This window comes from Priapulus caudatus, unplaced genomic scaffold (assembly GCF_000485595.1).
Source record: "Priapulus caudatus unplaced genomic scaffold, Priapulus_caudatus-5.0.1 Scaffold11, whole genome shotgun sequence".
NCBI lineage: Eukaryota > Metazoa > Priapulida > Priapulimorpha > Priapulimorphida > Priapulidae > Priapulus > Priapulus caudatus.
In genome coordinates this window covers 64442-80552 of record NW_014577072.1, presented here as the reverse complement: position 1 = coordinate 80552, position 16111 = coordinate 64442, and the positions used below count along the sequence as shown (strand labels likewise).

At 48.5% G+C, this 16111-nt stretch overlaps 1 protein-coding gene across 1 annotated transcript in view; it reads right to left on the bottom strand.

The window, feature by feature from the left end:
- LOC106807281 (sodium channel protein para-like) overlaps positions 1 to 16111 on the bottom strand; it is a 59951-nt gene that overhangs the window by 17195 nt on the left and 26645 nt on the right. The window contains 10 exon segments of the mRNA XM_014809582.1: positions 3637 to 3719; positions 3722 to 3740; positions 3743 to 3840; positions 6863 to 7031; positions 7365 to 7538; positions 8170 to 8426; positions 9412 to 9526; positions 12266 to 12781; positions 14589 to 14870; positions 15084 to 15248. Coding sequence (XP_014665068.1) covers positions 3637 to 3719; positions 3722 to 3740; positions 3743 to 3840; positions 6863 to 7031; positions 7365 to 7538; positions 8170 to 8426; positions 9412 to 9526; positions 12266 to 12781; positions 14589 to 14870; positions 15084 to 15248 — 1878 coding nt within the window.

Sequence of the window (16111 nt, the reverse complement as noted above, 5' to 3'; positions counted from 1 at the left end):
ACACACACACACACACACACACACACACACACACACACACACACACACACACACACACACACACACACACACACACACACACACACACACATACACATATATACCGTTGGTATCTGTTCGGAATCCCGATAGCACCACGTATGAAATACGACCACACACTGCGTTCGATCTACCTGCCACGTACACGCCACGCCACAGAATGCGTACGGATATCTCTACCTATGTAGTCCCTCGCTCGGTGAAAGCTTAACGATTTACACAGGCATAGCTTGCCCATGTAGACGACATAGCACGCATACATATATAAATAGATAGTTTCACCTGAGTATTATGTTCCACAGCGAAGATACTACACGGGTAACATCTAGCGTACCGGTAGATACGATAGGCTAGATGGCTAGATCTACTACGATAGGCTAGATCTACCTACCGGTATCTACGATAGGCTACACGGGTAGATCTAGCGTACTATACGGGCAGCAAGCACGAGGCAGTGTATGTATACTGCCTGTCGTAAATAGGGCCTGCCTCAAGTAAGGCCTACCGAAAAATAAGCCCCGCCGAAAATAGGGCCCGCCTTCACTAAGGCCTGCCGCAAATAGGGCCTGCCGTAAATAGGGCCTGCCTCCACTAAGGCAAATAGGGCCTGCCGTAAATAGGGCCTGCCTCCACTAAGCCCGCCGAAAAAATAAGGCGCCCGTCGGCCGATGGCTTGTCGCGTGATACACAGCGACGAGTGGATGGCGTGCCCAGGGTTGGGTTGTCACCACGGGATTTGTCACTCAGGGTTAGGGTTGTTCACCACGGCTTTCACCCAGGGTGTCACCCCAGCGTTGGATTGTCACCTTTGCGCACGAACCTTTCTTACCGTTGTTAGGCAAGCAATTCCTATGTCGTCTTTCGTCGCATCCGCGGTCATTTGCTATTTTTTTTTTTGTGCTTTCAGTCGCAACGCTCACGCGTCGCTAGAACCTCCAAGCTATGCTATTCTAGCTTGATTTACCTACGAATCAATAAAAACAAAACGTAAATGGGGGATGGAGAACAAAATCGTAATCCAACGCCCATCTAAGAAACGAACTAAAAAACAGACAACAACAACAACGTGGCGATAAATAATCGGAATGCGCGTAAATAGATCGATGCTTCGTAAATAAACCGTCGAAAGCGGCACCAGACAGATAGATCGATGCGAGCATCGTGTGCATGCGCGCTACGAGTTGCACCGCGCCCGCGGCATGCGCAGACACATCTACGGCGTTCGGGATGAAATACGGGATCAGCAAACGAAACGGACTTTAAACGACGGGGACTGAAAACGACAGGACGACGGGGACGATGACGATGACGACGACGGACAGGGACTGATGACGATAACGACAAGGACGATGACGATGACGACTCTAGCGAGCAGGGCAGTGTATGTGGTAGGTATGTACATATTAAGGTAAGTTATATAGATAGTGGGACATAGTTGTAGGCTGTTGGTTGATGGTATCCGTACTGCTGTGCACGCGCGTGGTGCGTGCCGTGCGTGTGCGTGCGGGCGTGGGTGCTCGCGGAGCGTTACATGTAGCGTGTGCGTGCGCGCGTGCCGTACACGCGTTGGTGTGTGTTGTGTAGTGCGCGCGGTGTGAGTGTGCCGCGGCGGGGCGTGCGTGTGTGCCTGTACATGCGTGCGTGGTAGCGTGCGTGTGCGTGCGTGTGTGGTGACACTCGACGCAGATTTGACGCGACCTGCGACCTTAGTGATCGGTGGACCTCGGAGCTTTGGTCTTGATTTAATCGACCGTAGGCATGCCCGCTTTCGTAAACGCGACGAACACTAAAAGAAATTGCGTTGAGAGAAACCCCATGAGAGATTAGATAATCAGTCTGTTCTGCTAGCATCTAGTGACAAATCGACATACGCATATACGCTCTCTATGAGCACTATTTAGGTTTTAGTGGGATCATAGTTTGTAGGCGCTGTTGGTTGAATGGTATCCGTACACACAGCGCACACACATACACAGATTCTTCCTATTGACAAATATTGGCGAGTCAACGTTTTGTTCCCGCTTTAGCAGCTGAAATTCACGTGCTTGCGTTCAATGAATAGCGCTCACCTAAACTCCTATGATGCGCACAAGCCATGCAGAGCGAAATATTTGTTCAATAGGAAGAATCTTCCTAGACAAGTAGTATCATCGAGGGAGAGCGGTATATGCGTAATTGCTCACAGTACTACTATGCGCTAATACTATGTCGTATTTGTCATAGGATTGCTAGGCAGAACAGGCCTGGATAGATAATAATAACGGCCTTCTATCCCATCGCACATCAATAATTGTACCTAAGTAATATATGCAAGTCGTATTAATCCTACATTATACCTGTATTCCGCAAGGAACTCATTATGCATATACCGTCCACTTGTCGACCATGTATAACAAATTATACCCAATTCTAATATTATATAGGGCAATAATTAATATTAATATTATAACGCGACTACTCAACGGCATTATCAAGCATATTTATATACGAATTTGATATTATGATTTATATATAACAAGTAACTAATTTGTTTATGTTTATTTAACGGCCACTAATATACACAGCCCGTATAAACATTACATACAGATAAGTTATATCATATATATATTATATAGCCTCGTTGATTCTGTTCGATCGCCTCTTGTAGTGTTGTTAGGTTCCGTGTCCTGCCGACTGGATAATGTACTCACCCGAAAGGAGCTTGAGTAGCAAGAGGGCGCAAGAACAGATTGAGCACGCTCACTAAACACACGGCAATCGGAGAGAACGCAACCACAGCTATAGTGTTGTTTGTAGAGGCAGGCGGCGAGAGGCCGAACAATTCGCCTACCAGGGGGAAACCATAGGAAACACATCGGGGGGGCATAATTTTATCCACTCAAATGTGTATATGTGAGCGACGGGCGGGCAGCGTCTTGACGACGTCCATAGCGCGTGGTGATAGGGGTGGGTCTGAAGGACAGAGGCTTTCACGGGATAAGTGACAAGGAAAGAAGTCACGTTAGGGTTATTTACGATTATTAGCTAAGCCATACTATTTTAATTTTGCAGACCGCACCCGCGACACCCCCACACCCACACGCCACGCGCCACACACACCACACACACCATCACACCACACACACACAGCACACACACACACACCACGCACACGCCACACGACACAAACACAGACACACACACAATCACACACACACGCGGCGGCACACATACGCACGCAACACAACACACACACCACCCACCCTCGCGCACGCACACACCGGGGTTCCCACACACACACACCGCCATACACACCCCCACCATGTTCGCAGCACACACACACACATCACCGCACCACACACAACACACACATACACCACACATACAGCACACACACGCAAGACACACACACACACACACACACACACACACTCCACGAGGAACACACGCAGCACGCACCGCACACACACACACACACGCACAGCACGCACACGACCCACACACACACACGATTCCACACACACACCACACACAACAACGCCACACCACAACACACACGCACAACCACACGCACGCACCAGCACGCCACACATGCTCCCGTTCTTGGCGCACACTTACCCACGAGATTGCCGATGACGGACGAACGAGTAGAAGCGGGAACGGAGAAGGGCACCACATGGCGCCGGCGACGTGCATGCAGTCCACATCGACTCTATCCACATCACTCTCCGCACAGCACGCGAAACAGGGACTCCGCGATCATGAACGAGTGCAGACAAGTCGCGAAGTTCCAGCGCGGCTTGACGCCACCGAATCGGCTTTCTGCAGTGGGCCCAGCAGAAATGAGAAAAAAGAGACCGGGATACGTCACGCGAGTCAACCGGGTCATAGCGACGACGGTGAGGGTCAGAAGTGGGGTCATCCGCGACGGGTTCATAAGTGAGGGACACGTGGTAACGAAGAAACCAAGATTTGCAATCAGGATCGCCACAGTGGGGTTTGTACCGGCGGGTATTTTTGGACGCCTCGCCCGAAACTGGACTCTCCTAAGTGCGATGCGCAATATGCCGGGCAGTAGTCCTAACTACGAGCGTCCATACGCCGGGTACAGCCGGCGTATTTGGACGCTCGCCCGAAACTGGACGCTCATGAAACTCTAAACTCCTGAATTAATGCAAATAATAAATGTTAATAATAATCTGAGGAGGAGGAGGAGGAAGAGGGGCCAGGGTTTGAGGAGGAGGAGGAGAGAATGGTATTGAGTAGGGAGGAGGAGGAGGAGGAGGTAGGAGAGGAGGGGGGAAGAGGAGCGAGGAGAAGGTGTTTGGAGTGGAGAAGGAGGAGGAGGAGGTGTTTGAGTAGGGAGGGAGGAGGAGGAGGGAGGAGGAGGAGGAGGAGGAGGAGGAGGAGAAGGTGTTGGAAGGGGAGGAGTGAAGAGGCGACCAGGAGGAGGGGCAAGGAGAGGTTCTACCCACACCTCCTCCTCCACTCCTTCTCCCTATCCAACACCTCCCCTCCTCATCCTCCACTCAACCAACTTCTCACCCTCCTCTTCCTCGGCTGCCTGCCTCACTCTTCTCCTCTCCTCTCGCTGCCTCCTCCTCCTCCCTCAACCCTTCTCCCCTACTACTCCCCCTCGTCTCCCTCACTTTCCCCCCTACTTCCTCCTCCCTCCTCTTCCTAAACCTAATCCAACACCGTTTCCTCCTCCTCCCTCGGTCCTCGCTCCTACTCAACACCTTCTGCCTTCTCCTCCCCTCCTCCTCCCTGCCTCCTCCCTCCTCCCTCACCTCCCCATATCTCCTCCTGCCTTCCCTCCTCCTCTCCTCCTCCTCGTCCCTACTCCACACGCGTTCGTCCTCCTCCTGAGTACCTCCTTCCCCCTCGCTTCTTCCTGACTCAGACACCTTCTTCTCCTCCTGCCTCCTCCTCCTCCTCGTACTTCAAACAACATTCTCTCCTCCTCCCCCTACTCAACACATTCTCCCTCTCCTTCCTCCTCCTCCTCCTCTTCCTGCACCTTCCCCCTTAACTCAACTCTCCCACTCCAACACCTTTCTCCTGCCTCCTCCTCCTCCTCTCCTCCTCCCACTCAAACACCTTCTCCCTCCTTCTCCCTCCTCCTCCCTCATCCTTCCACCTACTCCTCCTCCCTCCCTCCTCCTCCTCCCACCCCTCTTCCTGCTCCTCCCTACTGCAAACACGCGGTGCCTCCTTCCTCCTCCCACTCCAACACTCTCTCCTCCTCTTCCCCTCCTCCTCCTCTCCCTACTCAACCCACCTCCTCCTCTTCTCCCTAACTCAAACACCTTCTCGCCTCCTCCTCCTCCTCTCTACTCAACGCTTCTCCTCCTCCTCCTTCCTCCTCACCCTCCTCCCTCCTCCTCCTCCATCATCCTCGCTCCTCCCTAACTCCAACACCTTCTCGCTGCCCTCCTCCGCTCCTCCTCCTCCCCCTCCTCCTCCTCCTCGTCTCCTCCATCACATTATTATTAACATTATTATTAACATTATCAGGAGTAGAGTTTATGAGCGTCCAGTTTCGGGCGAGCGTCCAAATACGCCGGTGTACCGCGTATTTGGACGCCTCGTAGTACCTACTGCGCTATTGCGCATGCGCACTTAGGAGCGTCCAGTTTCGGGCGCAGCGTCCAAATACGCCGGTAGCAGGTCACTACTATGACAGATAGAATAGATAGACGATATATGATATTATATATATTATATATCTATGAGTCGATATATATATGCAGGGTAGATAATAGGGGGAGGAGTGTGACATCCAATAAACAGAGCTCAGGAATTCGTCATTTACTAGCCTTATAACAATACCTACGATTTACTACACGTAACTCATTCCAAACTTGAGCTCAAATCGGACCAGTACATTCGCCCATCATCGTAGCGAAATCGTTTCCTCGTAGACACCCGCAATCCGTAGATCCAGCGCTAAAACGTACGACAGCTTCTTCCCCATTCTCTGGCCATCAGATCCAACCCATTGCGCGCCTATAATTCAAACAAAAGGCAGCTACCTAACGCGGCTATTGCTAACTGAGCGAGGCATGTGGCTCGCCTGGGAGATTATGCATCAACATCTCGCGAGATAACCTTTGACCCAGTACACAGCTACACAGGCCACCTTTGTACATAGCTGGCAATGCCTTCACCGCACGCCAACGCCAACCAAATGATTAGGCTCGTCGAGTGTTGCGTCCGATCTCCTCAATGCTCCCTGCGAGCCACAACGCCCAATTCAGCTATCCGAGAGAGCAAACACAGCGACTGCACGCCAGGTTGCTGCTTTTGTGTGAGTTATAGCGCGCGCAATGGCGTTGGATTAATGCCAGAGAATGGAGAATCGGTGTCGTACGTTTTAGGCTGTATCTACGGATTGCGGTGTCTACGAGAACGATTTCGTACGATGATGGCGAATGTACTGTGTCCCGATTTGAGCTTCCAATGTTTGTGATGAGTTTGTTATCGTAGGTATTATAAGGCTAGTAAATGACGAATTTCCCTTGTTTATTGATGTCACACTCCTCCCTATTATCTACTCCTGATATATATACATATATATATGAAAGATAGATAGATAGATAGATAAACCTTCAAATTCAACATATCTCTATCACCGTCATTAATTATGTCATTGTCAAGGTCATGACGAAACCTACTAATTCTCGTCAGCGTCAGCGTCAGGTCAGTTTAGTATCAAAGTCAGGTCAGCGTCAGCGTCAACATCATCGTCAGCGTCACTTAATCGTTAACGTCAGAGTCAGTGTCAGGTCAGCGTCAACATCAGCGTCAGCGTTACCATTAGCGTCGGCGCTGCCGCTTCTACTTACGTCTGTGTATCGAGCGGAAAACAGCTGCATGCCGACGACGGCGAAGATGAAGACTACAATGCCGAGGATGAAGGTGAGGTTGGCCAGCGCACCCAGCGACTGACCCATGATGCTGAACAGAAGGTTGAGTGTGGGCCACGACTTGGCTAACTTAAATACCCGTAACTGCAAAGCAGAGAGAGAAGCGGGAGTGATGTGAGTTAGTGTGTGTGGTGGGGGGGGGGGTACCGCGAAAGCGCGCGCGCATGGCTCTTTTCTGACCTCTCAGTTGCCACGTCATTGAGGTCAATTTTATTTATATATATATATAATTTAGTTATTTGTTTGTTTTTATCTGTTTATTTATTTATATATTTATTTATTCATCTACTGCGCTACGTTTGAGACTTATTAATACTATAACCGCGCCCTCTACCAGCCCTCTAGTAATACTATAACCGCGCCCTTTATCAGCCCTCTATTAATACCGCTCCTGCTATCGGTAGCACCCAGGCGTACCAATCGAAAAGATCTGAGGACCGAGAATCCGCCGACGTCGTCCATGGCCATCTCTAGCAGACTCAACATCACGATGAAGAAGTCGAAGCAGTTCCAGGCGTCCTTCAGGTAATACTTCGGACTCATGGCGAGCATCTTAGCAAAGCACTCGATCGCGAATACGGCCGTGAAAAACTGCGGCGCAGAGAGAGAGAAAGAGAGAAGGCAATTAGATAAAGACAGAAAGGAAGAAGGAAGAGATTATCAAAGAGAAGGAAGGAAGGAAGGAAGGAAAGAAGGAAGGGAAAGGAATAAGAGAAAGAGAGGAAGGAAGCGATTGTGAAATAGAAGGAAGAGAGGAAGGGAGAAAGGGAAAGAAATGAGAAACAAAGAGAAAGAAAGGGAATCAGAAAGGGGGGAATCATAGAACGAGAAGGAAGAAAGGTAATAAGAGATTGAAAGACAAGAAAGGGAATGAGAGAAAGAGAGAGAGAAGATAGAAAAGAAGGAATGAGAGAGAGAGAGAGAGAGGGAGAGATGGACGAAAGGAATGAGAGAGAGGGAGAGATGGAAGAAAGGAATGAGAGAGAGGGAGAGATGGAAGAAAGGAATGAGAGAGAGGGAGAGATGTAAGAAAGGAAATAACTTAGATCACTACCACTTACATCACTATCACCACACATTATCCCGTCAACTACTACTATATTCACGGTTTCCGTCACTACACCGATTACCTGCAAGGCATACACTACTACTATAACGAGCTAATCATTATTAGCTCTTGCTACTATTTCTATTCTGCTGCAGCCACCCCGGTGTAGCTTACTGAGTTGCCGTTGGTCAGCGTGCGGTCGAGAGCGTCCGACTTGCCGTAGAAGTCGAGCGCCATGAAGAGAGTGTTGACGACGATGCAGATCGTGATAAACAGATCGACGAAGGGGTCGAGGATGAAGAAGCCGATGACGTTCTGCACCTTCTTGAAGCAGGGCGAGCATTCCCAGCCGAGCACGTAGTCCATCGCGTAATGATGCATCTTTACGGCGCAGGGCGTGTCCTCTTTCTCCTCTTCGTGTGCGTGTTCGTCTGCAACGAGCCGCACGCCATCTATGAGTCGCGATCGAAGGCGCGCTCTCGTCGAAGTTTACTTTAGATTTCTATTATTTGGATTTTTAAATATTTATTTATTTTATTTATTAGTTTATTTATTTATTTATTAATTAATTAATTAATTAATTTATTTATTTATTTATTTATTCATTCATTGATTTATTTAAGTATTTATTTATATTTCTGATGATGGATTAATTAATTAATCATCACATCGACAACTTATCGAGTAAATGAGATCATAATAATAATTTACAAGTGAATAATTGTTATAGATAATCATTACTTAGTTGCTTACTTTATTCATTTGTTTAATACAACTTGTTTAATACAATTTTTTTTTTATTTAGATATTCTTCCTTTGCTTTGGCTATAGGTTTAGAATGACAACAAACGGCTATACAGATTTTTTGAAACTCTTGACAGTTATATAGCTGTAGACATAAAGATATACAGCTACAGACATAAAACCTGACTGTGGTCATTAGGTGTAGAAATTTGTCTGCGTATAGATTCACATGCATGCATATTAGAAGTTGCTAACGCACTTAAAATAATGCTTAACAAAGTTAATATGATAGACATAAAATAATAAACCTACTAAACACGTCATAATCGTGTCTCCTGTCTATTACTTGTTCACTATTTCATTGATATACGAGACATGTATCTATATGCACGCGCGCGTACATGCACACGTACGCACACGCACTTACGTACACATGCATACATGGACACGCACATACACACACACGCGTGCGTGCACGCACACAACACACACACGTACACGCACATCATACAGACACAACATATATACGCACACACACACACACGCGCGCGCACGCACACACACACACACACACACACACACACACACACAAACACAGACACAGACATACACACACACACACACACACACACACACACACACACACACACACACACACAGCTAATCCCTCACCTCGTGTCTCGGGCGGCGTCGGGCTGGGAGAGTTGGTGAGGGATGGTTCGCAGGAGGCTGCCCGTGGTTTCAGCCATCCCCGATCCCAGTTAAACCCGGTCGTGAACAGCGAATCCTGAAAACAAAACGACACCTCGGGGATAACGTTCAGCCGGCAACTCATACGGTTGCTCTCTGGGTAACAACGCGTGTACGTGTACGCACGCACACATACGCACTCGATCCGCACGAGCCAAGATGGCTTCCAAAATTGACGCGCCATCTAGCGAGTAAGTGTTCTCTTGTTTTTTTGTCTCGTACTCGATTACGTGATGATCAGTGCGAGTGCTAGTATCACGAAATAATGATTTCGACGAAGAAAACATGCTCGTATGCGAGTTTTTAGAAGAGAAGCTTTCGATGAATAAATGATGACGAACGAGAGAAGTCACAACATTTCGAGTCTACTCGATTAACACGCGTGCTGCTGTTTGAAGACACGCCTTTCGAAAAATAAAAATTATGCAATAATTAAATATGATCAAGAATATCAATTCATTCATATAGTTTTACTGCCAAGACCGTGTACGTCAAATCGTTCATACGCACAGTAAATTACGGCTTTAACTATTAATAGCAGATGTAAACTCTACGATATGTACACTCACATATATATCTACATCAATCTCTTTCTATATATATATATATATTATACACATATTGTGACATCTCGTAGTGTGTGACTTTACGTGTAAATTTACGAACACATCAAAAATTATGACAGACGGACACGTATTTGTATCATGATTATATCTGATCAGCTGAACTTATTCTAACATGGAACGAAATAGAACGACATGCCGCCTACGAAAACGTCGGTATGAACGAACGAACGAACGAAACACGAACACAACGACCAATGAAGTGTGTGACACAGGCGATAATATATATATATCTATAGTATATATATATTATAGTATAATATATATATTATATATATATATATAGCGAGCCAGCTAGCTTCGCATCAAATGTAACACACAGCAGCACAGCACAGCAGCACAGTGGCTTCCACGCATGGCAAAACATACACCAGTAGCAGGTTAGTACACACGACATACTGTTCACGCACACACACTCACTCAGTGACCATGCAAAAGGTCAGTAGAAAGAGCACGACAGAGCCAGTCACCGCGAGCAAGACAGCGAGAGACTGAGAGCGAGAGAAAGCGCAAGAGCGAGAGAAAGAGCGGGAAGGAAAGTGAGAGAGAGAGAGAAAGAGATAGATAGAGAGCATGCAACGATTGTCTGCCTGTGTTCATGTATAGGGTGACACACATTGGTCTTCCGTCGCTAATACTGAAAACTTACCATGAGCGACTATATACACATTGTAAAAGCTACCGTTCTAGGAAATAAAACTATACCGGCGCTAGAAAATGAACTTATACATGCAGACAGTCTTTCGTGAACAAGGTCACCACGACATGTAGAATGAAATGAAGGAATCAAACATAGCCAGACCAAACCGTTGCACTGGTTCTCGGATTAGCGAAACAATAAGAGACGAACAGAAAAATCTGCGAACGGATCATAAGTCTGAACTGAGCCATACAAAGCCGTACGACCGCGGTGGGAGGGGCGGCAGCGGCGGGGGGATAGGGCAGGGGCGAAGCGAGGCTGGGGGAGGGGCTCGAGGGAGAGGAGCGGAGGGTTTTTATTCGTCCGTAGCTCAAATGATACCACTAAACGACGTGTGAATGCACGCGCGTGTGATCGCCGCGGTCCCGGGTTCAAGCCGTCGTGGGGTTCGAACCTCGATCATCGGCGGAAAGCCCGGCGGACAGCGAGGAAGAAAGAGAGAGAAAGAAAGAGAGAGAGAGAGAGAGAGAGAGAGAGAGAGAGAGAGAGATCTCGCCACCATGTCCCGCGGCCCTCGCCGTCAACAGGGGGCGCCTGCGCTGCTACACTCGAATGGTGTTTCCCGTTGCGAGGATGTATGCGTATGCGTCGGCGGCCGAGAGAGCGAGCGAGAAGCGAGAGAGGCGGCAGCGTGGGGTGAGTACGCCTGTCACGCAGACGGAGCGGAAGCCCGAGCCGCGGCTGACCGGAAGCGACGCCACGCGACGGCCGGGGGTGGTGACGGTGTTTTGCACGTACGTACGTGGGCACTCACGGCAGAGCAAGTTGCGACGTCTTATAACCCGAAACAAAACAGAAACGAAACCGAAACCGAAACCAAAACGATAGATAATGCGTGTATATATGTATATGTATTATGTGTGCCCGTGTGCGCGTGGCGTGGTAGAGGGGGAAGAGGGAGGGGCGTGCAATTATGCACTGAGTAAAGGAGGCTTGATGAGGGAGAAGATAGAGAGTGGATGCGGTGCGCAGACATGGCTGGCTCTGCACTAAGTCACTGAAACCTGAACGAGAGAAAGAGCGAGCGTGTAAAAGAGAGAGACAGACAGACAAACAGACAGACAGACAGACAGACAGACAGACAGACAGACAGACAGAGAGAGAGAGAGAGAGAGAGAGAGAGAGAGATAAAGGACGAATAGAGAGAGAGAGAGAGAGAGAGAGAGAGAGAGAGAGAGAGAGAGAGAGAGAGATAAAGGACGAATCGGAAGCGCAACAGTGAAACAGCGAGGACGTGTGGCCGAATGAGCGACTGAATGAATGAGTGAGCAAACGAGCGACGTACACAGAAAGAGACAGACACCCATACATATATACAGAGAGAGAGAGAGTGAGAAGATATCTTTAGAAAAAGAGCGAGAGGGAGACGGGGGGGGGCGGAGTGATTGGAAGCTCTGAGAACCAGTGTGGTTTGGTCTGGCTCATTGGGTGACCCATACTGAGTCTTACTCACTTCAATATCGGTGGTGGGAAACAAGTACTTTAGCTCGATAAGTTCATTTTCCTTGCTTTGCGCGGTTCTTACATTGTTCTTTTTGTCTTTGACGCCGCCGTCGGGAATGAGCGAGTGCATTCCCAAATTGCGCGCGTACGTCGAGTGGGAGTCAAGCAATTTGCTGTCACCGTGTGGCGTCTGGTCGCGCACGAGCCGACCGTTGAAGAGTGCGTGGTTGGGGGGCGGCGACGACGTGCGCGCTGCGGCTGCGGCGGCGGCGGCGGCGGGCGTGAGCGCTAGCGCGTCTGCGTGACCGGGCGCGTGTATTCTCGGCAGCGTCGCGGTGTCACTGAATATCTCAGACGTCGGCGTTACGGTGGCCGACGCGTCCGCGTACGGGAAATCTACAGTATCAAAGAGCGAGGCGGCCTCGACGAGCCGTTTCCTGTCCGCCGCTCGCTTGCCGTTACGCCAACTAAACTGGCTCGATTTGCTGCCACGTCGATTATAAGGTGATCCAGGTGTTACACTGGTCTGAAAGAGAGACAGCAAAGCACGGCAATCAGACGAGTCACGCACGACGGACGCCGACGACGACGCGTGGGGGGCGGGCGGACGAAGCGACCGGACCACGTTGCCTGCTGCTTGCCTGCCTGCTTTTCCCCGACGTTCGTTTTCCCCGACCGTGTTTCTTTACGTCGTCTTTCTGTACGTCGTATTCCATTACGTTGTCTTTCCTTACGTTGTCTTTCTTTGCGTTGGTTGCTCTTCCCCTAGGTTGAATTTTTTGTCCCATGCGTTGTTTCCCGTTCCCTATATCGTTTGCCTTTCTACTCCGCTGTTTTTATTCATTGCCCCATGTATTTTCCTTTGTTTCCTTCTTTATTTCTACAGCGTTTCCCTTTTCCCAGGTTGCCCGCGTGTTCCCCTTTCCTTCCTACATTTCCTTCCGTTTTTTTACGATTCCTACCAAACGTTTTTCGTTGTCACCACATTGTCCTGTTGTGCTTATATTTCCCTTTCCCTATCTCGTCCCCCCCACAGCTCCCTCCCTCGCGCGTCTATCCCATAATTGTTTTTCTCGGTGGTCCAACGGCGGTCTGCCTCGCGCCCGCCCCCTGGCGGCGACGGCGGAAAGCGTTTGTGAGCGGGAGCGGCGGCGGCGTCGGGGAGGGGGTCTGAAAGGTAATGTTCTTCGTTACAAAAGCAGACGAAAAAAACCGATGAAAAAAAATAAAACGACGGCGATGACGACGACAACGGCGATGACGACGGCAACGACAGCAGCAGCGGCGGCATCGGCGCGTACTCAGAGAGAGATAGAGAGAGCGGAGGTCGTAGCACAGCGACACGTAGTGGCGGCGTGGGGAAACACGGGCGAGGCAGACGAAACGCAAGAGCTAAACGGCAACTTAACATAAACCTCAGTCGACCGCCAGACGCTGAGGGGGTTACCATGACAACGGAAGGCGACCTTCAGGCATCAACGACAATCAGAAATGCGAAAAGCCGCCACGGCGGCGCAGACGCGTGGGAGTATCGTCATCATCAACGCCAACGCCAACAACAGCAACATGCTCAGAGTCAATGCATAGGTTGTAGATTCACGTGCTCGTGGTGGTTTGACGGCCGCGATCATACACGATACACCATGCACACAGTACGGGTGTGGCTTAGATCACGTAACGTCCCGAGTCTATAATTGACTCGAATACGCACGCACGCACGCACGCACGCACGCACGCACGCACGCACGCACGCACGCACGTACACGCACGCACGCACGTACGCACGCACGCACGCACGCACGCACGCACGCACACATTTAAATATATCAATTATGAATTAACTATAACTCACGCAGTCGAACATAAACACTTAATTAAATGACGTCATATATAAATGAGAAAAGTACGATGAGTAATAACACGCATTTTTTCGTTTTCTGTTTGGTATTTTTTTCATTTTATTTGCTAAACGAGTAGCTCGCGTGCGTTAGCGCGTGACGTCACGGCGATGACGATCTGTCGATCAAAAATGCACGCGCCGAGATAGACAGAGCAACGTCTCTGCGGACGATGAGAGCGTCACTGAGGCGACCAGAACTGGATTCGTAAAACACACATCACGCACAACAATCCCAATGCGAAATCAGTAGAAGATGCGCAAAAAGACACAGCACTACAGAAAACATGGCGGCTGACACGTAGCGCCCCCTCGCGGCAGCGTCAACTCCGCAAAAAAACACCGAACACGCAGACGAGTAAACACGCGCGAAAAATATAATAGAGGGCGCGCAAGCGAAATATAGATGGCGCGCAAGACGGCGGCGTGCACTCACCTGGCGTCCGGTTCCGTTCACCTGCTGCTGCTGCTGCTGTTGCTGGGCAACGCTAAGCTTGTCGGCTGTCGAGTCCCTGTCGAGGAGGTCCTGCGACTTCATGCTGACACTAATCTTCTCACATCGCTTGTCGTCCGACGCGTCCTTACTGAGGCCATCCTGGCCGACGAACAGATCGTAGCTACCGCAGGAGAAGTCCGACGGAGACTTCTTGACGGCGTCGTGCGCCTCGGCGTGGTGTTCCTCCTCCCCCTTAACGCGCGCCAACCGGTCGTCCTCCTCCTGGCGCGTGAGAATGGCGCATGTGGGATAGATATGTGGCGCATTGTAGTTAGCAAAATCACCGGAATTTTTGTTTCCGATTTTCAACGAGTTAGCATTCTCGCGAACACAGATCTCAACGATTCGCGACACGAACTCCAGCTCAATAGCGGCCCGCGATTATAAAATTTCGTTATTATTTCCGTCCGCGTGCGAGAGATGGCGCCACCGTACCTGTCTCGCCGCCTCCGCCTCCTCGGCCTCTTTCTTCGTCGCCGCCTGCTGCTCGTCGTACGACATCGCGACGACGGCAAGGATCAGGTTGACAAGATAGTAGGAGCCGAAGAAGATGACCATCATGAAGAAGATGATGTGGATTATGCCGTTAGCCCGCAGGATCTAGAGGTTAAAGACAACGGGGTGTGTTTACACGAGTTGTATCACGAATAATCTCATTATATTGAATAATAATAATACTAATAATAATAGTAATAGTAATAGTAATAGTAATAATAATAATAATAATAATAATAATAATAATAATAATAATGAATGTGATGTGGATGACAACGTTCGCACACAGGATCTAAAATATAACAAAACAAGATAATTGCACGAGTTAAAACTGATAGTGTACGCTATAGTGAGCTATATAGGAAGGTATATAAGCTATATAGTCAGGTATATAAGCTATATAGTCAGGTATATAAGCTATATAGGAAGGTATATAAGCTATATAGTCAGGTATATAAGCTATATAGGAAGGTATATAAGCTATATAGGAAGGTATATAAGCTATATAGGAAGGTATATAAGCTATATAGGAAGGTATATAAGCTATATAGGAAGGTATATGAGCTATATAGGAAGGTATATAAGCTATATAGGAAGGTATATAAGCTATATAGTCAGGTATATAAGCTATATAGTCAGGTATATAAGCTATATAGGAAGGTATATAAGCTATAAAGTCAGGTATATAAGCTATATAGGAAGGTATATAAGCTATATAGGAAGGTATATAAGCTATATAGGAAGGTATATAAGCTATATAGGAAAAGGTATATAAGCTATATAGGAAGGTATATAAGCTATATAGTCAGGTACATAAGCTATATAGGAAGGTATATAAGCTATATAGTCAGGTATATGAGCTATATAGGAAGGTATATAAGCTATATAGGAAGGTATATAAGCTATATAGGAAGGTATATAAGCTATATAGGAAGGTATATAAGCTATATAGGAAGATATATGAGCTA